The sequence below is a fragment of the Mauremys mutica genome, chromosome 17 (assembly GCF_020497125.1).
Source record: "Mauremys mutica isolate MM-2020 ecotype Southern chromosome 17, ASM2049712v1, whole genome shotgun sequence".
In the NCBI taxonomy this organism is placed as follows: Eukaryota; Metazoa; Chordata; order Testudines; family Geoemydidae; genus Mauremys; species Mauremys mutica.
In genome coordinates this window covers 11924531-11949512 of record NC_059088.1, presented here as the reverse complement: position 1 = coordinate 11949512, position 24982 = coordinate 11924531, and the positions used below count along the sequence as shown (strand labels likewise).

At 58.3% G+C, this 24982-nt stretch overlaps 1 protein-coding gene, 1 long non-coding RNA gene and 2 gene segments (V, D, J or C); 2 read left to right on the top strand and 2 right to left on the bottom strand.

Annotated features, from left to right (window-relative positions):
- The window catches only part of LOC123351450 (sulfotransferase 2B1-like), a 38079-nt gene extending 24082 nt beyond the window's left edge, over positions 1–13997 (bottom strand). Inside the window, exons 1-5 of one of the 3 annotated variants that reach the window (XM_044990798.1) lie at positions 13758–13997; positions 12930–13138; positions 12537–12663; positions 12022–12116; positions 11223–11511 (exon numbers count right to left, since the gene is read on the bottom strand). In XM_044990798.1, coding sequence (XP_044846733.1) covers positions 11233–11511; positions 12022–12116; positions 12537–12663; positions 12930–13138; positions 13758–13893 — 846 coding nt within the window. In that variant the 5' untranslated portion in view covers positions 13894–13997 and the 3' untranslated portion in view covers positions 11223–11232. Of the gene's footprint in view, positions 1–11222; positions 11528–12021; positions 12117–12536; positions 12664–12929; positions 13139–13757 lie in introns of those variants that run through there. The other 2 variants (XM_044990799.1, XM_044990800.1) reach the window with 2 other exon arrangements.
- Positions 1–14152, top strand: part of LOC123351453 — an 83696-nt gene extending 69544 nt beyond the window's left edge. Inside the window, exon 3 of the long non-coding RNA XR_006574029.1 lies at positions 14001–14152. This is a non-coding gene — a long non-coding RNA (uncharacterized LOC123351453). The remainder of the gene's footprint in view (positions 1–14000) is intronic.
- LOC123351452 lies at positions 2920–3748 on the top strand. The segment is given in 2 exon segments: positions 2920–2987; positions 3081–3748. Coding segments are annotated over 2 exon segments (423 nt in total).
- A 6919-nt stretch (positions 14153–21071) lies between the features above and the next one.
- LOC123351994 lies at positions 21072–24573 on the bottom strand. The segment is given in 3 exon segments: positions 21072–21417; positions 21512–21534; positions 24383–24573. Coding segments are annotated over 3 exon segments (495 nt in total).
- Between the last annotated feature and the right edge of the window lie 409 nt (positions 24574–24982).

Below are 24982 nucleotides of genomic sequence, written 5' to 3'. Positions count from 1 at the left end.
CTTTGCCGGTCAAACACCAAGATAGTGCCCAAAAGGAAATCTTCTACTTTGAACAGGTAGAGAATGCACCCATCACTGCTACTCAGATAAAGAAGGCAACCTGCATTGACCCAGTATTGTCCCAAGTTATGGACCTAGTGATGCATGGAAAAACTCGACAAACCTCTCCGGTCTCATCCGACCTTGTTCCCTACATGTCCAGGCAGACGGAGTTATCGGTCCAATCTGGTTGTTTGTTGTGGGGGAGACGTGTCATTATTCCACCACCACTGAGATCACAGATGTTAGAACAGCTACATTCCGGTCACTGTGGAATAGAGCACATGAAGGAAATTGCACGAAGCTATTTTTGGTGGCCTGCATTGGACAGTGCTATTGAAGAGAAGGCAAAAGCTTGTATGTCATGTCAGGGTGTGAGGAATGCACCCCAGTGGGCACCCCTACACCCATGGGACTGGCCTGAAAACCCGTGGCAATGTAGTCACATTGACTTTGCTGGCCCCCTTGAAGGAAGCATGTTCTTGGTGGCAGTAGATGCCCATTCTAAATGGCCAGAAGTCTCTATAATGCAGTCCACTACTGCAGAGAGTACTATTCAAAAGTGTCTGGATACCTTTTTACTTTCCTACAGAAACACACCTCATACTACGACCCACGCATCTCCGGCCTTTCTAATGATGGGACGACAGCTGCGCACTTGCTTTGATCTGCTGAAACCTTCTGAACCCCGACAAATTGTGCAACATCAGCAGCAAAATCAAGTTATCAGACGAGCACCGAGAGCAAAAGAGCGAACTTTTAGCCCGGGACAGCCAGTTTTGGCTCGGAATTATACTTCCAGAGCTAAATGGGTCCCTGCCACAATCATCACTCAAACGGGACCTGTTTCCTACACCGTCCGGACTGCAGAGAATCTTACCTGGCGGCGACATGTAGATCAGCTGTTGCCAGGTCATGCCAGTCTTCAGGACCCATCTGCAGTTGAGGGGTCTGACTTCACCACTTCTGGTGAGACACCGAATCACAAATCACCTGTTTCTGACTGTTCTCCTCCATTACTGCCGGCGGCTGAGATACCCCTTTGCCCAGCACGAGCTGATACCACCTCCTCACCTGTTCGTGCTGCGGAACCAGAGCCCATGGTACTTTCGGGTGCAACACCACCAGAAGTTCGCCGTAATCCACCTAGAGACAGAAGGCCTCCTCATCGGCTGGATCTTTAGCTAGGGCAAACCCACGGTTATGGGACAAAATAATCCCCAGGGTTTAGCCGGGAATGGAGGCAGTCTACCCTCCTTCTCCAGTCTAGTGTGTGTTTTATTTAGGGGATGTTCTTATTAGGGGGGAGGAATATGTTGTGTATTTGGTTGTCATGGTTTTTGTTCCTCTGGCAACTGAGTTAGATTATTAGGGGACAGCCCAGCCGGTTTCGGCCGGTTGGGTGAGCTCTGTGTCTGTAAATAATATGGTGGTTTTGTTAGCTGTCTGCTGTCTGGCCTCAAGTGATTTCTTCCTAACCGGCTGCCCCCCCCCAAGGATATAACATACCTGTAAAGGGTTAAGAAGCTCAAATAACCTGGTTGGCACCTGTCCAAAAGCAGGGCCTATTTAAAGGGCCGGGGCTCCAGCTGCCTTTGCTGCACCCATTGCCCGCACCAGCCCTGCACCCCCTGCCCTGCCCACAGCCAGCCCCTGTCTCCAGCAAGCCCTGCACCCCTGCCCGCAGCCAGCCCCTGCTGCACCCCATGCCCTGCTTCCAGCCCCGCACCGCCTGCCCGCACCAGCCCTGCTGCACCCCCTGTCCTGCCCACAGCCAGCCCCTGCCGCACCTCCTGCCCTGTCTCCAGCCAACCCCTGCCATACCCCCCACGGCCCTGCCCGAAGCCAGCCAGCACCAACACACCTCTGTGCACACCAGCCCTGCACCCCCTGCCCTGCCCGCACCAGCCCTGCACTCTTCTGTCTCCAGTCCTGCCAAGCTCTGCCGCACCCCCTGCAGCCCTGCCTGAAGCCAGCCAGCCCACCCCACACACCCCTGTCTCCAGCCAGCCCCGCACCCCTTGCCATGCCTGCAGCCAGACCCTGCCTCCAGCCAGACCCTGCCCTGCCTCCAGCCAGCCCCATGGCCACTGGTGCCTGCAGTTCTCAGGGCAGTAACCCTGCACACCTGCTTCAATGAGGGGGGCAGGGAGCAGCTGGGCCCCACCCATGTGCACACTCCAAGTGGTCCTTTTCCTTGAATCTTTGTCTAACTCACTTGGTGGTGGCAGCAGTACCCACCCAAGGACAAGGAAGGATTTGTGCCTTGGGGAAGTTTTTAACCTAAGCTGGTAGAAATAAGCTTAGGGGGTCTTTCATGCGGGTCCCCACATCTGTACCCCAGAGTTCAGAGTGAACCCTGACATGGTGGCTGGGTCTCTGTGACTCTGCTCCCAGCTCTGCTGCTTCTGCTTTCCTGGCCCCTCTGGCTGGCCCGGCTCTGCTCCCCAGCTCAGCTCGGGCCCTGCTCCCTCCTTAGCTCGACCCCACTCTGTCTGACCCAGGCAACTCCAGCTCACAGGGAGGACGGGACCCCCCGGCCTCCTGACTCCCTGATCAGCCTGCCCACCCCACCCATCCAGCTCAGAGGCTGACTGAGGCTGACCTGGAGCATTGGCCTCTCCCCATTCTTTTAGTGCTGGGAGCTGGCCAAGCAAAACACCCACTGAATGTCAGTAAGGGGACAACAGCCTCTCCCACTGGGGCGAGTCAATCAGATCCCGGGCAGGAGGAGAGTGCGTCTCGTACAAGGCGGGGGCATGCAAATGAGGGAGACGGTGTCCTGTTTAAATCTGTGCCTCTCTCTGCCCAGGCTGCACCCGGAGACCCGATTCGCAGCCTCCTGGGTCTGAGCAGTTCCCAGCCAGTCGCCTGAGAACTTTCCACTCCAGCACCAGGAAAAATGAGAATTTTGCTCCTTTTAAGTTTTGTGGTAGCAGCTTTAGAAGGTACGTTCCTCCCTCTGAATAACTGCAGAGTTAGAGGAATATTGTGTTATCGCTATTTCTATACCGATAGTAATGGCCTGTCTTTATTCTCAGGTGTCCGGTCCCAGGTCAAGCTGGTGGAGTCCGGAGGCGGGGTGAAAAGCCCTGGAGAGTCTGTTTTCCTCACCTGCAAAATCTCCGGGTTCATCTTCAGCGATTCCTACATGAGCTGGCTCCGACAGGCTCCAGGAAAGGGACTAGAATGGGTCAGTTCTATAAACCCCGACGGGAGCCAGACACGCTACCGTGATTCAGTGAAAGGGCGATTCACCATCTCCAGGGATAATTCCAAGAATGAGCTGTATCTGCAAATGTCCAACCTGGAACTCGAGGACTCCGCCGACTATTACTGTGAGATAGGCACAGTGACACCCCCTTCTCCCAGCAGCCACGTGGGGGCAGCAGTGACAGTCACCCCACTTCAGGCTTAGACAAGAGACCTGGCAAATGGGTGAATGTAACACAAACCTACCGTTTGTGTTACATTCCCCCTACGGTTACTCACATCTTCTTGTCAACTATTTGAAATGGCACATCCTGATGATCACTACAAAAGTTTTTTTTTCTCCTGCTGATAATAGCTCACCTGAATTGATTTATCTCATTAGAGTTGGTAAGGCAACCTCCATCTTCTCTTGTTCTCTGCATATATATATATCTCTCGCTACTGTATTTTCCACTGCATGCATCTGATGAAGTGGGTTTTAGCCCACGAAAGCTTATGCCCCATTAAATGTGTTAGTCTCTAAGGTGCCACAAGGACTCCTCATTCTTTCTACCGTCGATGTCTCCCTTTCCTTCCCAGAGCCCCCCTGAGCCTGCGGTGCGCAGGTCCCTCGCTTCATCGGGGAACCCCAATCCGGAGTGAGTCCGGTTTTGCGTCACTCTCCCCTCCGAGACCTGGCACGTTGGCTCTCCCGGGGCCCGTCTCAGTGTCAGACTCACAGGACAGCCCCCGCCAGTGTACAGGAGACAAGCCCATTGCAGGACTGCTCCAGCGCCCGTCAGAGTCAATAGGGTTTATCCCCCCCTGCCCTCATTGGGGTTTGCGTCACACCCAATGGATGGAGCAAATTCCTCATGGCGCCAGACCCTCCGCTAGTGTAAAGTGACTGCAACTGCTTTCAGTGTCCGCGAGTTACTCCTGACTGACCCCAGGGGGGCTCTGGGCCTTTCAGCAAACCGGGACCTTTATTGCAATAACGCAGCGGAAGGTGATTAGTTCATTATAACCGATGTGGGGCCCCTCGCCGTGGCGACTCCCCCCTTCACAAGCGGTTATTGCCTCTATCCCCACAACCCCACCACGGTGAGGCCAGGGAATTATCACAGCCCCTGGTTCAAAGAGGCGGGACTGAGGCAGAGAGATGGAGGCTGGGGTATGGAAAGGAGCCATTCCGAGTCCGGGCGGGGTTGAGCTCACCCCGCGCCCGAATAAGCCCCACGCCGCTGAGCCTGGGAACGTGGCACCACTGGGACTTTCCAAAGCAGCTCGTGGATTGTTTCCACCCACCAGCCATTGGGAAATCCCTGCCCGGGCTCTGCGCTGGTGTCAGTGGGTGGAGCTGAGACGTCCCAACCCACAATAAAGTTCCACGATGTCATGGAGTCCCCATGGAGATAAAAGACCCGCCCCTCAGCCCTCGGTGACATCACTCAGCCCAGGGCTGGTACTCAGGGCATTGGGGGCAGTTGCGTGACTAACGGGGCTGGATGAACGTTTTGTGGGCCCGGCGCCAAACATCTTTGTGGGCCCCCATGGAGGCAATGGAGCCTGGCGTGCGGGGTTGGTCCCCAGAGCGAGGGGCCAGCCAGAGGCAATGGGGCCTGGCATGGCAGGGGCACTGTTTACAAACCAGCAGTTGCCAGACACACAGTGCCCTGACTGGCCCTGTGCTGCCATGGTGCCCCTTCCCCTCGGGGGCAGGCCCATGCTGAGCCACAAACCCCTCCCCCGGCCAACACCGGAACACCCCCCTCCCCCGATTCCCTATGGCCAGAGCCCCCCTGGACCTGCTATGCCCAACACCTCCCCTCACCCACCCTACAAATGCACAGCACCCTGCACAACACCCCCCTCGCCCAGCACCCCCTGCCCACAGCCCCACCACCAGGGCCGTCCTTAGGCTTTGTGGGGCCCTACACAGTATTATTAAACTGGGGCCCCTATGTCTGAGTTGGGGCACAGCCACCACCCCCGCCCATGGACCCCCAGAATCCCCCCCCCCCAATGCTGACACACACTGAGCTTCGTACGCAGCAGACGCTGCACCAGCCGGGGCTCGCAGCCCGGGCGGGAGGGACGAGGCACCAAAGGACACCGAGCCGCCCGGCCCGTCTCACGGCAGCTGAGAGTCACCACAGAGCCCCGGGTACCCTCTCCCTGACGCACAATGCGCCCGCCGGTGCATTCGGCCCTGGGAATACGGCCCCTGCCTAAGGAGACTGCAGCGCGCGCTGGGTGTGCGGGAGCCGACCCGCCCTGACCTGCTGTCCCAGTGGTGGCCCAAATTTTCCAGTGCCCTAAGGACGGCCCTGCCCACTGCAACTGCCCAGCACCCCACCCAGGAGCTCCATTCCCTAGTGCCCAACACACACGGATCTTCCCCGTCACCTCACAGCCCAGCACCCCCACAGACCCACTCCCCACCCCGGCCTCCTGGCCGCACTCACCGGCCCTGCTGGGAGGTGACTGTCTGACGGGCTGAGCCGGCAGCGCAGCCAGGGCTAGTCCCGGGGCGGGGAATCGCTCCGGCCCCTCGGGAGTGCCGCGATCAGCCAGGCCAGGGCCTGCTCCGCCCGGGCTCCCTCAGGCCCCTCTTCCCTGGAGGGGCCCAGCCAAGCCCCCCCACCGTCACCCCCCCACACACACCTGGCTGAGACTGGCCAGGCTTCTGCACCAGTCCCAGGCAGCTCAGCTCTGGGGAGACAGGCCATACCCGGAGCCGGAGGGGCTCTGGGGTCCAGCCAGGGGGAGAGAGGAGCAGGGGGTGGAGAGGAGCCCTCGGACGGAGGAGGAAGTGGTGGGTGTGGGGAGCCAGGGGGTCTTGGGGCGCAGGGCAAGTGGAGCAGGCTGGGGCCCCTCTGAGCATGGGCCCGGCTCCATGGAGCCACTGGGGCCATTGTCAACCTGACCCTGCCATCACCCTTGGGGGACCACTGCTGCACACAGGTGAGCCGCATAGGGGCCGGGGGGGGGAGCCGCAGGCTGAGAGAAAACCCTCCCTTGATTCCCTGCTCACCCTCAGCAGCGAGATCTCTTCCATAACGAACACAGCCTGTGGAAAGTGTGGGGACAGGAATGACTCTCAGCCCCCCTACGGTGCTGGCTCTCCCAAGAGCCCCGTGCCCAGTGTACAGCAGGGTCCAGGAAGAGTGATGTCCCCGTCCCTGCCCCTGTGGCTATTCACCGTTTTGGGGTCTTGTGGCTCGTGTGCCGGGGGTCCGGCAGGCAGTGACAGGCGTGTGCGTCCTGGCTGTGTTTTAAAGCACTGAATCAGTGTTGTCTGCATTGCAAACAACGCTGCTTCTGTGAAATGTTGTGTTTAAGCCTCACAGAGATGACCTGGGGAGGCCAGATTCCTTATTGGCAGCAGAACGGCTGCATAGAATTAGAAAGCAGGGAGGGATAGCTCAGTGGTTTGAGCATTGGCCTGCTAAACCCAGGGTTGTGAGTTCCATTCTTGGGGGGGGGCATCTGGGGATTGGTCTGGCTTTGAGCAGGGGATTGGACTAGATGATCTTCTGAGGTCCCCTCCAACTCTAAAAATCTATGATGCTAAAGTAGCCAAGGACTTTCGCTGTGAGGTTATGATGCCCTCCGCCACTGAGATGAAGGAGTGGTGGAACCACAAGAACAAGGGATCTCAAACTGGGGTTGGGAACCCCTCAGGGGGTGGTGAGGTTATGTGGGGGGTCATGAGCTGTCAGCCTAAACCTCACTTTGCCTCCAGCATTTTATAACGGTGTTCAATATATTTAAAGGTGTTTTCATTGCTAAGGGGGGTCGCACTCAGGGGCTTGCTGTGTGAACGGGGTCACCAGTGCGAACGTTTGAGACCCACTGGAGAAGAGGGACTGAGAGGAGAACGCAGCACGCCAGGAAGAAGCCAGGGAGCGGCTCGTAACGGTGATGGGGCGCCAAGCGGACACGCTGCAGGGGATCCTCGCTCTTCCAACCGAGCAGCTCCGCGCCCACCCTCCCCTGCAGCCGCTGTCGCAAATCTCTTTCCCACGCGCCCCTCTCACCCCCCGGCCAATACACTGTTATCGACCTCCTGGCTCCAGTCTCTACCCGCGGCATCCCACTCCTCCCCCCTCACGGTCCAGCACTGGGGACTCCCACCCCAGGCGCCAACGTCTTCCAGCGCCAATGGGTGCTCGAACCCCCCGGCCCCACCCCGACTCCACCCCCATTCCAACCCCTTCCCCAAATCCCTGCCCCAACTCCGCCCCCTCCCTGCCCCTATTGGACGTCTCCCCAAATCCCTGCCCCAACCCTGCCTCTTCCCCACCCCCTCCCTCCCGGAGCTCGCTACAGCTGTTTGGCGACAGCACGTGCTGGGAGGCAGGCGGCGGAGCGGGGACACAGCGCTCGCAGGGGAGGAGGCAGAGGCGGAGGTGAGGCAGGGCGGGGAGCTTGGCTGCCGGTGGGTGCAGAGCACCCACTAATTTTTCCCCATGGGTGCTCCAGCCCGGGAGCACCCACGGAGTCGGCACCTGTGACTGCCACTACCCAGTGCACTCAACACCCAGTCAGCTGCAGTTTGCCCCCACTGCATTGTTCTCCAAAGGAGAAGGCTGGGCGCGATCCCGGGACATACACAAATCTGTAGCCGTCCCGGGACCCCTCCTCCTCTTGAGACCTTCCCTTCCCCTGTTCCTGCTGATGATTTTTTTCTTTTTACTCTCTCCTCCAGCTGTTGTCTTTTAATAACAGAATTGTGCTGGTCTGAAAGCAATCTTTATCCTATTAAGTGAAAGCAACCAGGGGCTTCCGGGGAGGGGGGGGGCAAGTGAGGCAATTTGCCCCGGGTCCTGCAGGGGCCCCCACAAGAATGTCAGAGGATCCCCCCATCTGCCATTACCTTCCCCCACCCCCCAGCTTCTCAGCGCCTGGCACCCCACGACCTCATCCCCCACCACCCTGACCCCCAGCTCTGAGCCCAGCCCCTCTGAGTCGCGCACCCCCCCGACCCCATCCCCCCCTCCTAAAAATGAATATTTCCAGGGATTTTCTCCTTTCCCCGAGTAGAAATTATAAAAGCCGTGATCTTGGAAATATGACATTTGTTTTTTATGATAAATAATAATAATAGTGTGTAATAAGCATGTCATAAAAACAAATGTTTAGGAGGGGGTTCGCGAGACTTGACGTTTTAGTGAAAGGGGTTCACAGGTTGTTAATGTTTGGGACCCGCGGGTGTCCGCCGATGCCTTCTGCTGGGTGGAACACGTCAGCTCGGCTTCGTGCGTAAGCGTGTTCACTCGCACACTCAGCATTCAGAGTCCAGTGATCCGCGCACACGGACAGAAAGCTCAGCTGCCAATTTGGTTTCTTCACAGCTATTGCCTTGCGCCAGACACATGCAGCCACCTCTGGCCAGGAACAGCCGCTTAGCAGCTGCACAGGGCTGATTCAGCCAATGCAGAAATACAGCCACTGCTCGGGGGGAGACACCTGGTGTTGAACAGCTGCACATCACAGTTGGGGAGGAATGCAGTTGTCTCTGGGGTGGGACACGGATACCATGTCACAGCTGCAGAGCAAAGTTTACCCCGGTGCTTACCAAAATGCCCTGAGATTTTCCATGTGAACATAGAACAGAGAACTGGGTGGCTTTTTAAGGCCCCACGTGGTACTCGGTCAAGTATGTCCCCATTAAACCGTTCGATCTGTTGTTTTTTTTTAATTCTCTCTTTGACAATTTCTGTTGCATTTTTCCTATTTTGAATCATTTTGTTCCTTCTCTTTAAGCAAAGAGAATAATTCCAAGGATTATTTTTGTATTAAAATAGCAACAGAGTCTGGGGCGGGGGGCAGGCGCTGCCCGGACACAGCAAGAGACAATCCCTGCGCTAGGGGGCCCCACTGTGCTGGGTGCTGCACAACCAGGGTCAGTCTGTGTCCCGTGTTAAAGATGGGAAACTGAGGCACAGAGTGATGCAGGGGCTTGCTGAGGGCAACACAGCGGTTCTGTGGCACAGGCATGACTTGAACTCAGCTCTTCCGAGTCCTCGTTTAACCACAGGCCCAGCCTTGCTCGCTAGGGGACTGACTGGAACATGGATCTCCTCCGGGCCCTGCCCCAGTCTCCCCAGAACAGCTCTCTCTGGAAGCCCCCCCACCCCCACCCTCTGTGCTGGCCCCAGGGCAACCCTCACTGGGCCGCTTTTATTTTTTACACTCAGCTGCCTCGCCACCTAGTGGCAAAAGGTAGAAAAAGCGAGATTGTTTCTAAAACAAACGGAGTCTCTTCTTTCTTTCAACTGCAATAGCGAGAGGAGGCTCGGAAGCCAGGCCCCACTATGGGAGGAGACTGGGGACCAGGGATTAGAGCACGGGAGGCTGCAGGTCAGGACGCCTGGGTTCTCTTCCCAGCTCTGAGAGGGGAGTAGGATCCAGTGGCTGAGGGTTGGGAGTCAGGACGCCTGGGTTCTCTTCCCAGCTGTGGGAGGGGACGGGGAGTGGGATCCAGTGGCTGAGGGCTGGGAGTCAGGACGCCTGGGTTCTCTTCCCAGCTGTGGGAGGGGAGCAGAGTCTAGGGGGTTAGCGCAGCAACTCGTTACTGAGCCCCAAGATTCCTGGGTTCTCGGCGCCTCGGCGTGTCCTTTGGCTTCTGCCTGCCCTCCAAGGCTGATGCTCAGGGGCCAGTCAGGCAAGCCCCGGCAGGAGGCAATTCCACCCCTCGCTAATGCCACAAACCAGCAAATAATACAGAGGGATTTAGACAGATTAACGAACAACCTCTGCTGCCGAGGCTGGAGGAGAGCAGCTGGCTTGACAGCTCCACGAGAAGGGGAGGCTCCACACCAGCATCCACCCCCACCGTCAAACAACTGTCCTTTGCCATGATGCCTTCAGAAACCTTGCCAATGCGTGGGCAGCTGAGACCCTGCTCACCACGCCCATGTGCTCCCAGTGGTGGTCCTGGCCTGGAAGCTTTCGAGGGCAGGGGCTGCCTTTTGGGTGGTTATGCAGCATCTATGCAATGGGGCTCGTGTGGGTAGGAGGCTCTAGTGGTTCAAGCAGCGGGGACCTCGGAGTCAAGATTCCTGGGTTCTAGCCCCACGTGAGGCTAATATCTAGCGGACAACCTTGGGGGCTGGGAATCAGGACGCCTGGGTTCTGTTCGGCAGCAGAGGGAGCGCTAGTGGTTACAATGGCAAGGCTGGGACGGAGCGGCACCGTTTGGGCTTTTTGAGTCAGTGGGTGCCCCCAGTGCTCCCCAGCACAGGAGCATGGCGCATAAGCTGAGCTGTTGGTCCGATCCAGGCTGGCAGGGAGGATACCAGGGCAGATGGGCCCATGGCTCTGAGCGGATGCATGGCCCACTCTTCTGCCTGGGTAGGTGGATGGGGAGACACCCCAATGCATGCTGACCCCCACAGCGCCCTCTGCAGGGGGAGCTGTGCCCCTGATCCCTCACTTCAAAGGGCCGTGAAACTTTCACCTGAAGGGCTGAGGCCCCGATCCCCAGCGCCTTAACCGCCTGCCCCAGACCCGGCAGAGTTGTTGAAAAGCACATTTAGCACAGTGACCACCGACCCGCAGCTCGTCAGGTATAAATAGCCACGTTCATCACCCTGGGCGAACAGGAAACAAGTGCTACACAGAGATATTTGATTTCTTCTGTTTTCTTTTAAATGAGCAAACGTAGCGGCTGTTGGAAAGTATTAATATCGCATATTGCAAACAGGGAACCGTACTAGTTGATCAGAAGTACTGGGCTTAAGAGCCCAGGACAGAATCTTTAACACAGGGCCAGCATAGGGCAAAACTGTTACTGTTTACATATTGCTGGAAACCCCAGCTGAGATCAGGGCCCTGTTGTGCCAGGCGCTGCCCAGAGACAGGCCCTGCCCCAGCTGAGATCAGAGCCTCGTTGTGCCAGGCACTGCCCAGACACACAGTGAGAGACCCTCTCCAAAGAGCTTACAATCTGTCTAGACAAAGGCGAACATAGTCTAGGGTGCCCCTCACTCCCTACCCACAGCCCCTGCCCCCCAGCCCTGCCCCCGCAGCTCTGCTGGTGCCCCTCAGTCCCAGCTCGCAGCCCCCTGCTAGCCCAGGCCTGGACTCAGCTTTCCTCAGGAGCTCCCCATCCTGGTGGTCCATGTACTCGTCCCTCAGCTGGGAGAAGTTGGACATTTTGTTCCCCTTCATGCTCTGGAAGGAGGCGTTCTCCACCACCGCGGCCACTTGCTCCTCACTCAGCTCCTTCCCCAGGAAGTGGCAGATTCTCCGCACGCTGCCCCGCGGGTCCTGGGGGAGACACCCGCTGCCGTGAAGAGGGTGATTTTAGGGTGACAATTTTATGGCCCACGTGTGCCTCAGTTCCCTCCCCCCGCAGGGTCCTGCTCCCCACTGGGGGCTGAGGCAGAGACGCCTTCAAGGGCAGAGGGCCTTGGCCATGAGCCATGTTGGCCACCTGAGGTCAGACCCTGTTCCAGGCCAGGGGTAGAGGAATGCAAAAGCCAGGAGGAGCCAACACCCAGGACATGGGCGCCGAGGCCTGGGGAGCTGGGGCTGGCAACACCCTAGAACACCACCTGGCTGGGGGCCTGGGGCGGGGCTACATGTGGGGTGGCTCAGGGGCGGGGTTACGTGTGGGGGTGGCTCAGGGGAGGGGTTACATGTGGGGATGCCTTTGGGGCGGGGTTACGTGTGGGGGTGGCTCGGGGGGGCTATGTGTGGGGTGGCTGGAGGGGCTATGTGAGGGTGTCACCAGGGGGTGGAGTTATGTGGGTGTGGCCCAAGGGGGGGTTTATCTACCTGCTGCAGCTCCTCGTAGGTGATGGAGAAGAAGTTCTCGTTGCCCTTCAGCCCCATCCAGCCGGTGACGTGGTCGAACCAGGAGCCGTAGGCCACTGTGCAGGGGAGAGCGGCACGGTGACCCCAGAGCTGGCACCACCCGGCCCCTCCACCCGCTGTTTAATTTATAATTAAAGTGGTGCCGGGGCTCAAGCAATTTTTTTACATTCATAACTGATGCAGCCAGCCCGGAGGTGCCGGGGCCCTGAACTGCCAGGCCCGGAGGTGCCAGGGCCCTGGCACAACTTAAGCACTACCTCCACCTAAGTTCCCTCCATGGTGCGCAGCCGGATGGCCGTGCAGCAGCCTATTAAGCTGTGCTGGGCCCTGGGCAAAGGGCAGCTCAGAGCTGGCTGGGGATGCACAAACTGGATCCCATCAGTGAGTGGCTGGGAGCCCAGGCATTGGCTGGGAGGAGGGTGCCTGCGTATCCCTAGCTGCAGCAGGGCCCCCGAGGACCCCGGGGTGCTGCTCACCGTTCCCGCTCAGGAAGTCCTCGAGGAAGGAGTCCAGTGAGCCAAGGTCCTTGAAGAGGCGGAGCAGCTTGGAGAAGTGGTACAGCGAGACCAGGACGTCCTTGGGGCAGCGCAGGGTGTAGATGATCTGGGGGGAGGAGACGGGGGGTCACTACCAATCAGGGGAGGGGGATGCCAAGTGAACCCAGCAATTAGCCACTCATCCTGGGCCGTCACCTCCCCACCCTCTCTGGAGGGAGAAGGAGTCGCCGCACCCCGCTGCCTGCTCCTTCGCACGCCCACATTGCTGTAACTCACACCCAGCAGCAGCGCTGGATTCACCCCCCTCCCGACACACAGCCCTGTCAGTGCCCCTCAATCCCGACCCGCAGCCCCTGCTCTCCCGCCTCTCACCTTGGCCTTGGAGCGCTGCAGGGACTTGGGGAAGAGCTGGACGGGGAGGTGGGAGCAGAGCAGCCGGGGCGGGGGGTATTTCAGGGCAGCCTCCAGCCCCAGGTGGTTCTCCACCCAGGGCGCCCGCTCCCAGTTCAGCACGCTGTGCACCCAGCCGGGGTCCCCGCCACAACGGATCAGACTCAGAATCTCCAGCATCCAGTTAGTGCCTGGGGGTGAAAGGGTTAATGGGCCTGAAACAACCCCTCAACCTGCTAGGTCCCCCTCTGCTCCCAGAGCCAGGCAGAGAACCTGGCCCCCAGCCCCCGAGGTGCATTCATAGAACCATAGAAGATCAGGGTTGGAAGGGACCTCAGGGGGTATCTAGTCCAACCCCCTGCTCAAAGCAGGACCAATCTCCAGACAGATTTTTACCTCAGTTCCCTAAATGGCCCCCTCAAGGATTGAACTCACAACCCTGGGTTTAGCAGGCCAATGCTCAAACCACTGAGCTGTCCCTCCCCCCCAAAGCTAAAATCAGAAGCTCTCACTTTGCTGTGCCAGGGGTCTCCTGGCCCTGCCGGTGGCTCTGGAGAAAGCCTGTGATCAGAGTGGGTCTGCAGAGAGCCAGCCCAGCACCAGGTGGGCGAGTTGGGCCCCAGGGAGCAGCCTGCTTTGTCTCACCCTGGGCGGGAAGGGGGGTACCCGGAGTCTGGCGTCTAGGAAATCAGGTCATGTGACGGGTTTGGTGTTTCCATCTAATGTCCCTGTGTGTGTCAGGAGCCCCCTACACACACACACACACACACACACACACACACACACACACACACACACGCTCTCCCCTACCTGACTTGGGGTAGGTGATGTTGAAGACGTCGTCGTCCTGCACCTGGAATTCATCCTCCACGTAGCTCAGCTTCTCGGGGGAATAATCCAGGCGTGGGAACAGCACTCCCTTGTGGGTGAAGTATTCACGCGCCATGGCAGGGCTGGGACAGAGACAGACTCCCGGCGTCAGTGTGGGTCCCTATGCGCTACTCGGGGAGCTGTGCTGCAGGGAGCGGTGTGGGGGGTCCTCTCTCCTGAAAGTCCAGCGCCTCAGCCTGGCAATGGGAGGCTCAATCTGCAGGGAGCAGGGTGAGGCTGTTACTTGGCTCTCCCACCCCAGAGCCAGCTGCACCTTGGCGCCAGTCGAGCTGATTCCTTGGCGCGCTCCCGGAACAACTCAAGGGCCTGCGCTGGTGTCTGTAGCTGGGAGAACAGTCCCGTGCCTGGGGTGGGAGCCCTCTGTGGGGTTGTGTAACACGACCAGGCCCTCTGCTCTCCCCTCCCCCCTCAGTAACTCTTGGACCCGGGCCGAGCCAGCGCCACTCAGCCTTTGGAGGCCCTGCCAGGCACAGCGACCCTTGGACCTGGGAGGAGCCGGTGCCTTTAACCCCCCAGGGCCCTGCACTGTCGCAGCAGCTCATGACGCTGGGCTGCCTGTTCCTGGCAGGTCCCTGCACCCCTTCCCCACTGTGCCCAGGGTCTTGTGTGGGAGTGGAGGGGGCAGGGGTGCGGCAGATCCTGCCCCCCCACACACACTGCCGGGAGGGGTCACTGATCTATGTGCTTTCATGGCAAAGGGGGGTGGTTACTAGGCTTGGAGGTGGAGATCTCCCTGCGGTGAAGGGAACTGTCCGTGGTCTCTAGGCAGGGAGAGACTGGGAATGTGGGCACCGTCCCAGGGCATAGGGAGAGAGCGTGTGTAGGTCTGTGTGTGGGATTGTGTGTACGTGTCTCCTCAGGAGTTACTGGGGCCACCCCCCTTCTTGCACCCCTGGGTGTCTTACCCCACCCTCCCTGCCCCCACAGCCATTCCACTGCCCATGGCTGGGCCCATCCATCCCCCCTCTCCCCAGGGCTGAGAGCTGCCCATCTGAAGGCTGTGCTGAGAACTCAAAGGGTTAAAGCAGGGCCAGACCCACTCCAGCTCCCGCTCGGCTGGGTGGAATCAGACCCTCTGGGTTCCCTGTGCTGGGGAAACGGCTCCTACACCAAGTACTAGACTGGGCATCACCCCCAGAACCTCGTGAATCCCCAGGTCAAGGGTCAAGCTGAGCTGGGACCCAGTCACGGGGCTGAGCACTGACTCCCCTGGCAATGCAGAGTGAAGGTGCTGCCTGAAATCCCCTTAACTCTGCCCTGGACCCATAGGTGCTGGCACTAGCAGTACGGGGGGGTGCGGCTTGAAGTGGTTTCCATTATATCCAGGGTTTACAGTGGCTCTCAGCTCCCCTATACACATTGTTCCAGCACCGCTGCCTGGATCGCAGCCCAGCCTTGGCCTGATGTGGTCTGGGCTGTGCAGGATGGACACACGGAGTTATAGACTCAGGGGCAGCACAGTGCAGCCCAGAGAACCCAGGAGGGGACCCAGGACTCTTGGGTTCTAGCTGCAGCTCTAGGAGGGGCTGTTAGAGGGCTTCCCCTTCACCCCCTCCCTCAGTTCCTGTCGCGCAGACAGAAAGCAGAAGACCAGAAGTCTGAAGTGCAGGCAAATGCCACGGTTATTGGGGTAGTTCCCAGCTCTGACAGCGCCTGTGTCCCCGCTCCCCATCCCTAGTCCCCATTTCCCACCTCCTCCTTCTTAGTAGGCCCAAATATACCTGCAAGGCACGGCCCTACTCCCACCCCTTACAGCCTATGGTCATGTTCCGTTTCGGAGGGTCGTGAGTTGGGGTCTTCGTCCCACCCCTGTGGTACCCCCTGGGAGGGGCAAGGAGTTGAGGCAGCCTTCAAGTGTGGGCTTGTCTATTACCCTCCCCCCATGCCCAGTAACACTTTAACTGCTCTTATCTAGTCCCATTATACTCACAAACCCAGCGGGTTTAGGCAAAAGCTACAGTTACAGTGTCTGTCTTTGTTCACACGTATTAGTAGAACTGTAGATCCAAAACCCACCAAGCAAGCCGAACTCAAAGTCCTATCTCAGGCGAAACTACAGGCCTGGATCCTACATTGACACTAATACTCCTAACACGCCACCTCTTTTATTTCTGGGACCCACCTTCCCAGGTGTCCCGGGAAAAGCATCGGCCGTATGGCGGCACATTTCCTGATAGCGCCAGGTATCAAGATGCCATGTTTCAGTGCTCCATCTGCCCCACTGCCCCCTGGGTGCCCTGCACCTTCCCTCGTACCGACCTACTGCAAGTATTTTCCAATCTGTGTGTCAGACTCCTCATAGTGATGGGCCCGAGCAGGTTGGGTTTGGGTCATCTGTTATGCTTTGAGTGGAGGGCCTCTTACATTAAACATGCAACTCATTATTGGGGGATAGATAACTCAGTGGTTTGAGCATTGTCCTGCTAAACCCAGGGTTGTGAGTTCAATCCTTGAGGGGGCACTTAGGGAATCTGGGGCAAAATCAGTACTTGGTCCTGCTAGCGCAGGGGTCCCCAACCCCCGGTCCGCGGCCCGGTACCGGGCCGCGGCCTCTTAGAAACTGGGCCGCGAACCGACCCAGTGGACCTCCCGCAGGCGTGCCTGCGGGAGGTCTACCCGAGCCGCGGGACGAGCGCTCCCTCCGCAGTCATGCCTGCGGGAGGTCCGCTGCTCCCAGCGCTCCGGTGGACCTCCCGCAGGCATGACTGCGGATGGTTCGCTGGTCGCGTGGCTCAGCTGGACCGCCCGCAGGCACGCCTGCGGGAGGCCCACCGGCTCTGGTTGAGCTGCCGCAGGCGTGCCTGCGGGCGGTCCAGCTGAGCCGCGGGACGAGCGCTCCCGACCGGTCCCTGGTCCTGAAAAGGTTGGGGACCCCTGTGCTAGCGAAGGCAGGGGGCTGGGCTCGATGACCTTTCAAGGTCCCTTCCAGTTCTAGGAGATAGGATATCTCCATTTCATTTCATTTCAGTACTGGGAGGGAAGTTGTGTCTCCTCCTTAGAGTTGGGGGGAGGGCAGGAGGCTGAGAGTCAGGACTCCTGGGTTCCATCCGCAGCTCGAGGAGGGATTTGGGTCTGCAGGGTTCGAGCAGGGGAAGAGGGTAGAAAGGATTTGGTTCCCAGCACTGCCATTGCCTGGCGTTCGGACAAGTCAACTTCCTTTCCCACCACACATAGGCATGAAGACTGAGCTAATGGCTGCCTACAATGTGCTCCAAGTGCCACCAAAGACAGGGGAACAGAAGAGCAAACCACCCTCACTATTCAACTGCATTATGTGTGGCCCACTGTATGAGAAAGTAAAACCACCAGCCGTACCCACCACTGCAGGATAAAGCAACCTCGCTCTGAGCACTGAACATGGACCCAGTGTCACCGCGGCTGCCTGCTGGAGAGAGTAAAGAGCACAGACAGTCTGGGCTCCATGGTCCTTGTGGCTGCTGCTCAGTAGTTTCATCGGGTGCTCCTGACTCCCACCAGCCCCCCACAACCACTAGATCCCTTTCCCCTCAGAGTTGTGGGGTAGAACCCAGGAGTCCTGACTCCCCAGCCCTCTGCTCATCTGGTTCAGCTCTTGTCTTTGAACTGCTCTGTGGGCTGGGCTTTGAGCCTCACGTCCCCTCACATGGGTGAGGGAAGCTGCAGGATCAGACTCTGGAACACTGGAATTTGTTCCCTTCTAGCCACCAGGTGGCCACCCCATCTGAAGCACAAGGGCTGCTGCTCAGACCGACCATCCCCAACACAGAGCCACTGCCAATTATTTCAAATGAGAGCGTCACGGGGAGAAAATCCCTTTATTGGCAAAAGAAAATCTGTGAGGCTGTTAGATGTCGACACTGAGCCTAGAATATCAGCAGGGACGCGAACACCAGAGAATGCTACAGACCAGCATTTTAGTCCTGGGCCAAATCTCATTCAGTGGGACCTGCGTTGTGTGACCCTAGTGCCCCCGTTGACCCCCACGAACATGCCTCTGCTTCTCCCTCAGCGCCGCCTCTCCCTGAGCCATCCCAGTGAATCCCGTCGTGTTCCTTTCCACAACCCTTAGTCACCAGGGCCGGGTTGACAATGGCCCCAGTGGCTCCATGGAGCCGGGCTCATGCTCAGAGGTGCCCCAGCCTGCTCCAGCACTGCACCCCGAGACCCCGCTGGCTCCCCCCACCCACCACTTCCTCCTCAGGCCGAGGGCTCCTCTCCACCCCCTGGCCCCGCTCCCTGCTCCTCTCTGCCCCTGGCTGGACCCCAGAGCCCCTCTGGCTCCGGGTATGGCCTGTCTCCCCGGAGCTGAGCTGCCTGGGACTGGTGCAGAAGCCTGGCCAGTCTCAGCCAGGTGTGTGTGTGTGGGGGAGCTTGGCTGGGTCCCTCCAGGGAAGAGGGGCCTGAGGGAGCCCGGGCGGAGCAGGCCCTGGCCTGGCTGATCGCGGCACTCCCGAGGGGCCGGAGCGATTCCCCGCCCCGGGACTAGCCCTGGCTGCGCTGCCGGCTCAGCCCGTCGGACACAGTCACCTCCCAGCAGGGCTGGTGAGTGCGGCCTGGAGGTGGGGGTGGGGAGTGGGTCTGTGGGGGTGCTGGGCTGTGAGGTGAGGGGGAAGATCTGTGTGTGTTGGGCTCTAGGGAATGGAGCTTCTGTGCGGGGTGCTGGGCAGTTGCGATGGGCAGAGCGTACTTAGGGAGGCGCATTGTGCGTGAGGAAGAGGGTCCACGGGGCTCTGTGGTGAACTGGGACTCTCCGTCGCCGTGAGGGAGGCGGGGTGGCTCAGTGTCCTTTGGTGGCTCCTCTCTCCCCCAGTGGGCTGCAAGCCCAGGCTGCGGCAGCGTCTGCTGCGTACGAAGCTCAGTGTGTGTCAGCGTTGGGGGGGGCTCTTCTGGGGGTGGTGGCTGTGCCCCAACGTGGGCATAGGGGCACCAGATTAATATTACTGTGCAGGGCCCCATAAATCCTAAGGGCAGCCCTGGTGGTGGGGCTGTGGGCAGGGGGGTGCTGGGCGAGGGGAGTGTTGTGCAAGGTGCTGTGCATTTGTAGGGGGGGTGAGGGGAGGTGCTGGGCATAGCAGGTCCGGGGGGGCTCTGGCCATAGGGAATTGGGGGGGGGTTCTGGTGTTGGTGGAGGGGGGCTGTGTGGCTCAGCATGGGCCTGTCCCCGAGGGGAAGGGGAACCTGGCAGCACAGGGCCGGGCAGGGCACTGTGCATCTGGCAACTGCCTGTTGGTAAACAGTGCCCCTGCCATGCCAGGCCCCATTGCCTCTGGCTGGCCCCTCGCTCTGGGGACCGACCCCCAGTACCAGGCTCCATTGCCTCCATGGGGGCCCACAAATATGTTTGATGCCAGGCCCACAAAACATCAATCCAGCCTGTGGTGCGGTGGTTCCCCGCTCCTGCCCTGAGGGGGTTAAAAAGCAGCCCTGGAGGGGGCTGCGGCTCTAAAAGTTGGGCTGATTGGGGAAGCAGCCGCAGCAGGGCCAGGCACCGATCAGGCCCCAGCTGGCCTGGATAAAAGGGCTGGTAGCCAGGAGCCCAGACAGCCTCCTTCTGCCTGTAGAGGGAGCAGGGCCTGGCTGCAGTGGAGCAGGGCTGGGGAAAGGCTGAGGAGCTGGGGGGCTCCAGCCTGGAAAGCCCCAGGCTGAGGCCTAGCATTGGGCTAACAGGTACTGGAGGTTGCAGGGGGGCAGCCCAGGGGTAGACCAAGGCAGCAGGTCCAAACCCCCCTTGCCAGTGCTGAGTAGGCTGATACCCAGGGCGTGGGGGCTAGATGATGACTGGCAATAGCCCTATACTGAGCTGAGGTGGGGATAGTGGGTGGGGGTTTTCCTGGGGAGGGGAGACCCTGAAAGAAAGGGGTTACTACCAGGGGGCAGCACCCCAGCTAACAGGCCACCGGAGTCCACAGAGGGACATGAGGTCCAAGCAATAGTGGATCACCAGCCTGCAGAGGGTGCTCCAGGTTGGAAATTGAGCTAATTCCCTGAGAGACCAGCAGGAGGCGCCACAGGGGTGAGTCTGCACCCGGACCCAACCCCGTTAGTCACGCGACTACCCCCAATGCCCTGAGTACCAGCCCTGGGCTAAGTGAAGACTTTTATCTCCATGGGGACTCCATGACATCGTGGAACTTTATTGTGGGTTGGGACGTCTCAGCTCCACCCATTGACACCAGCGCAGAGCCCGGGCAGTGATTTCCCAATGGCGGGTGGGTGGAAACAATCCACGAGCCGCTTTGGAAAGTCCCAGCGGTGCCACGTTCCCAGGCTCAGCGGCGTGGAGTTTATTCAGGCGCTGGGTGAGCTCTGCCCCTCAGCCCCGCCCGGACGCGGGATGGTTCCTCCATACCCCAGCCTCCATCTCTCTGCCTCAGTCCCGCCTCTCTGAACCAGGGGCTGTGATAGATCCCCGGCCTCACCGTGGTGGGGTTGTGGGGATAGAGGCAATAACCGCTTGTGAAGGGGGGAGACGCCACGGCGAGGGGCCCCACATCAGTTATAATGAACTAATCACCTTCCGCTGCGTTATTGCAATAAAGGTCCCGGTTTGCTGAAAGGCCCAGAGCCGCCCTGGTGTCAGTCAGGAGTAACTCGCGGACACTGAAAGCAGTTGCAGTGACTTTACACTAGCGGAGGGTTTGGCGCCATGAGGAATTTGCTCCATCCATTGGGTGTGAGGCAAACCCAAATGAGGGCAGGGGGATAAACCCTATTGACTCTGACGGGCGCTGGAGCAGTCCCGCAATGGGCTTGTCTCCTGTACACTGGCGGGGGCTGTCCTGTGAGTCTGACACCGCGACGGGCCCCGGGAGAGCCAACCTGCCAGGTCTCGGAGGGGAGAGTGACGCAAAACCATACTCACTCCGGATTGGGGTTCCCCCATAAAGGGAGGGACCTGCGCACCGCAGGCTCAGGGGGGCTCTGGGAAGGAAAGGGAGACACTGACGGTAGAAAGAACGAGGAGTCCTTGTGGCACCTTAGAGACTAACACATTTAATTGGGCATAAGCTTTCGTGGGCTGAAACCCACTTCAACAGATGCATGCAGTGGAAAATACAGTAAGGAGATATATATAGAGAGAGAGAATGTGAAAGGATGGGGTGGGGGCACAATTCAATTAAGGTGAGCTATTATCAGCAGGAGAAAAAAACTTTTGTCATGATCATCAGGATGGCCCATTTCAAACAGTTAACAAGAAGATGTGAGTAACAGTAAGGTATTACATTTGAGTTATGTTCACAAAGTTGCCGGGTCTCCTGTCTAAGCCCGAAGCGGGGTGTCTGTCACTGCTGCCCCCTCGCAGTTGCCGGGAGAAGGGGTTATACTGTGTCTATCGCACAGGAATAGTCAGCAACGTCCTCGGATTGCAGGTCGGATATTTGCAGATACATCTTATTCTTGGAATTAGCCTTGGAGATGGTGAATCGGCCTTTCACTGAATCACTGACTGATTCTAGTCTGTTTCCGGGATCCTGTTGGAGCCAGCTCATGTAGTAATTGATTTCGGGGAACCCAGAGGCTTTGCAGGTGATGGTGACAGAGTCTGCGGGGCTTTTCACAACCCTTCCAGACTCCACCAGCTGGCCCTGGGACCGGACACCTGAGAATAAAGACAGGCCATTACTATCAGTATAGAAATAGCGATAACACAATATTCCTCTAACTCTGCCAGTTATTCAGAGGGAGGAACGTACCTTCTAAAGCTGCTACCACAAAACTTAAAAGGAGCAAAAATCTAATTTTTCCTGGTGCTGGAGCGGAAAGTTCTCAGGCGACTGGCTGGGAACTGCTCAGACCCAGGAGGCTGCGAATCGGGTCTCCGGGTGCAGCCTGGGCAGAGAAAGGCACAGATTTAAACAGGAAACCGTCTCCCTCATTTGCATGTCCCCGCCTTGTACAAGACGCATTCTCCTCCTGCCAGGGATCTGATTGACTCGCCCCAGTGGGAGGGGGCTGTTGTCCCCTTACTGACATTCAGTGGGTGTTTTGCTTGGCCAGCTCCCAGCACTAAAAGAATGGGGAGAGGCCATTGCTCCAAGTCAGCCTCAGTCAGCCTCTGAGCGGGATGGGCAGGGCGGGCAGGCTGATCAGGGAGTCAGGAGGCCGGGGGGGTCCCGTCCTCCCTGTGAGCTGGAGTTGCCTGGGTCAGACAGAGTGGGGTCGAGCTAAGGAGGGAGCAGGGTCCGAGCTGAGCTGGGGAGCAGAGCCGGGCCGGCCAGAGGGGCCAGGGAAGCCGCCTAGGGGGGCTGGAGGCAGAGCAGCAGCATCAGTGCTGAGGCCGAGTGGAGCTGGAGCTAGAACAGTGGAGCTGGGGCTGGAGCTGGAGCAGTCTGGAGCCGGGTGCGGTGAGCAACTGGGGCCAGCCAAGGGGGGACCCTGGGCAAAGGGCCCAGCGCAGAAAGACACCCCCAGCCAAGGGTCCTTGCAGGCCAGACGGGGAGGGGGTCTTACCGGGAAGAAGGGTCCCACCACCCAAAGCCTGGAGGTGTGTGGGCACCGCCAGAGCAAGTGTCCCACCCGCAGCATCCCTGCAGCACAGCCAGGGCCTGAGAAGGAGGCCTGGGACCTACGAGGAACAGATTGTGAACTGCCCTGACGTTCCAGAGACACTGTGATGTTCCCTGCCACAGAGCGGGGTGACGTGTTTTCCTTTAACCTTTTTGTCATTTCTCCTTATTCCCTTTTAAATTAATTGCTGATTAAATAATTTTGATTTGCTTTAAACTGTATGTAATGATCAGTGGGTCAGGGAGGTGCCCAGTGCAGAGAGAGCCCCCCGGAGTGGGGACACCCAGGCCCCTGTCCTAGGTGACCACAGCAGGGTTGGGGGTCGAGCCCCCCAGGAACCCTGGGCCCAGCCTTGTCGGAGTTACAAGGTCTCTGCCAGACAGGAGAGTGGAAGGGGAGCCCTCCAGAGCAGGGGGGCCTCTGGGTAAAGGAAGTGGGAGCGAGGACTCAGATCCTTCCGCTTGCCCATTTCACCAGGGGGGTGCAGAAGCCAGGAAAGTTCCCCACAATAGCGGGATCGTTCCCCCGCTTAGACCAGGGCTCCAGAGGCAGGAGTCAGATTGTCCCGTCCTGTTTGTCTGTGCAGCGCCGGGCAAGGGTGCTGGGGTCCTCCTGACACTTTTGGACCCCTGGGAGGAAGGAACAGCTCCCTGCAGTGACTGTATTTCCTCACACAGGAACTGAGGGCCCGGTTATTGTTGGGTGATATGGGGGTGGGGGAAGAACTCAGATCTGGATCCCCGTCCCATGGGCAAAGGGCCGTGCAACGTACTGTCAGTGGGGTCAGTGTTTGGGGAGGGGTCGGGCTCCGGGATCCTTTGGGATGGGACAGCCGCTGGAGAGGGAAGATTTCCCATGGCGCTGGGAGGGATTTGGGACGGAAGGCCCTTTCCCTTCCCAGCAGGGACCAGCTACATTGAAATGATCCATGACACTAGGAACGTGATCTGAGCAAGTCTGTCTTCTGCTTTTTAACAGGCCTGGGGGCCGCCTGTGAGTGCAGGTGGGAGACGCTGTGGGGGGAAGGCTGAGGAGAGTAAAGGTTTTGAAGTGGAGCCTCCCTGAGATTAGCGTGCCGAGAGCGGCGTGCCTGGGACTCTTTCTCTGGGGGAGAGTCGAGGGAGGATTCAGGGAGCACTGAAGGGAGATTATTATTGACGATTGTTATTCACACTCCCATTCCCACTCATGCTCCACTCCCCACTTATGCTATAACTGTAAATTGAGGGTATGTCTACATTACTCCCAGGATAACACTTCCTTATTTACTTTCTCCACACCCGTCATGATTTTACAGACCTCCGTCATATCCACCTTTAGTCATCTCTTTTCCAAGCTGAAAAGTCCCAATATTATTAATGTCTCCTTATAAGGAAGCCGTTCCACACCCTAATCATTGTGTTGCCCTTTTCTGATCCTTTCCAAATTCCAAGATATCTTTTTAGAGATGTGGCGGCCACATCTGTACACAATGTTCAAGATGTGGGCGTCCCATGGATTTATATAGAGGCAACATGATATTTTCTGTCTGATTATCTACCCCTTTCTTAATGATTCCCAACATCCTGTTCGCTTTTTTGATGCCGCTGCACATTGAGTGGATGTTTTCAGAGAACTCTCCACAATGGCTCCAAGATCTCTTTCCAGAGTGGTAACAACTAATTTAGACCCCATCATTTTCTATGTATAGTTGGGATTAGGTTTTCCAATGTGCATTTACCAGCGTCGAATTTCAGCTGACACTGCCTTGCCCAGTCTCCCAGTTTCGTGAGATCCCTTTGTCGCTCTTCCCGTTTCCCCTTTTTGCCACCTCACTGTTTCCCTCTTTTTCTGTCAACTCTTTGCTCTTCAGTGAAATCAAGGAAGAGGAATAATAATGAGAAGAAAAAGGGGTTGTGGGTGCTAGACCCCTTTCCATAACTGATCTCATTTTCTCATATAGACCTTTCACTTGTGAGCTCCCAGCGCGCAGACTGTGAGCATGAAACAGGCTGGGCACTTTCGCCAGTAACCGCAACGGGAGGTTTTCGTCTCAGCTCAGACCAGCTTCCCCACACTGTGAATCCTGCACAGTGTCCTCCGGCCTCAGGCCGGTCATTTGCAGATACAGCAGGTTCTTGGGATTGTCTCTGGAGATGGTAAATCGCCCTCTGACTGCATCATCGTAGTGTGTGCTACTCCCACTGCCGCTGCTGATACGGGCGACCCACTCCAGTCCCTTCCCGACGGCCTGACGGACCCAATCCATCCAGAAGTGACATGCCCAAAATTGCCTAGTAATTCTCAGGTAGAAGTGATAATAGAAACCAGTCCCCATGAGCGTAGTGCTTACCCACTACGGGAAAGCTTTCTGCAGACATTTAAAGCAGCGGTCCCCAACCTTTTTGGCACCAGGGACCAGTTTCATAGAAAAAAAAATTTCCGCGGACCTGCCCCCTATCTGACCCCCACCCACTGCCCGCCCCTCTGACTGCCCGCCCCCCTCAGAATCCCCGACCCATCCTGCTCCTTGTCCCCTCACCATCCCCCAGAGACCCCCACCACCCTGGGACCCCACCCCTGCTCCCAGTCCCCTGACTGCCCCAACCCCTATCCCCCCCCTGCTGAGTCCTGACAGACCCCCCAGAACACCCACAATCCAACCCCCCCCATTCCCT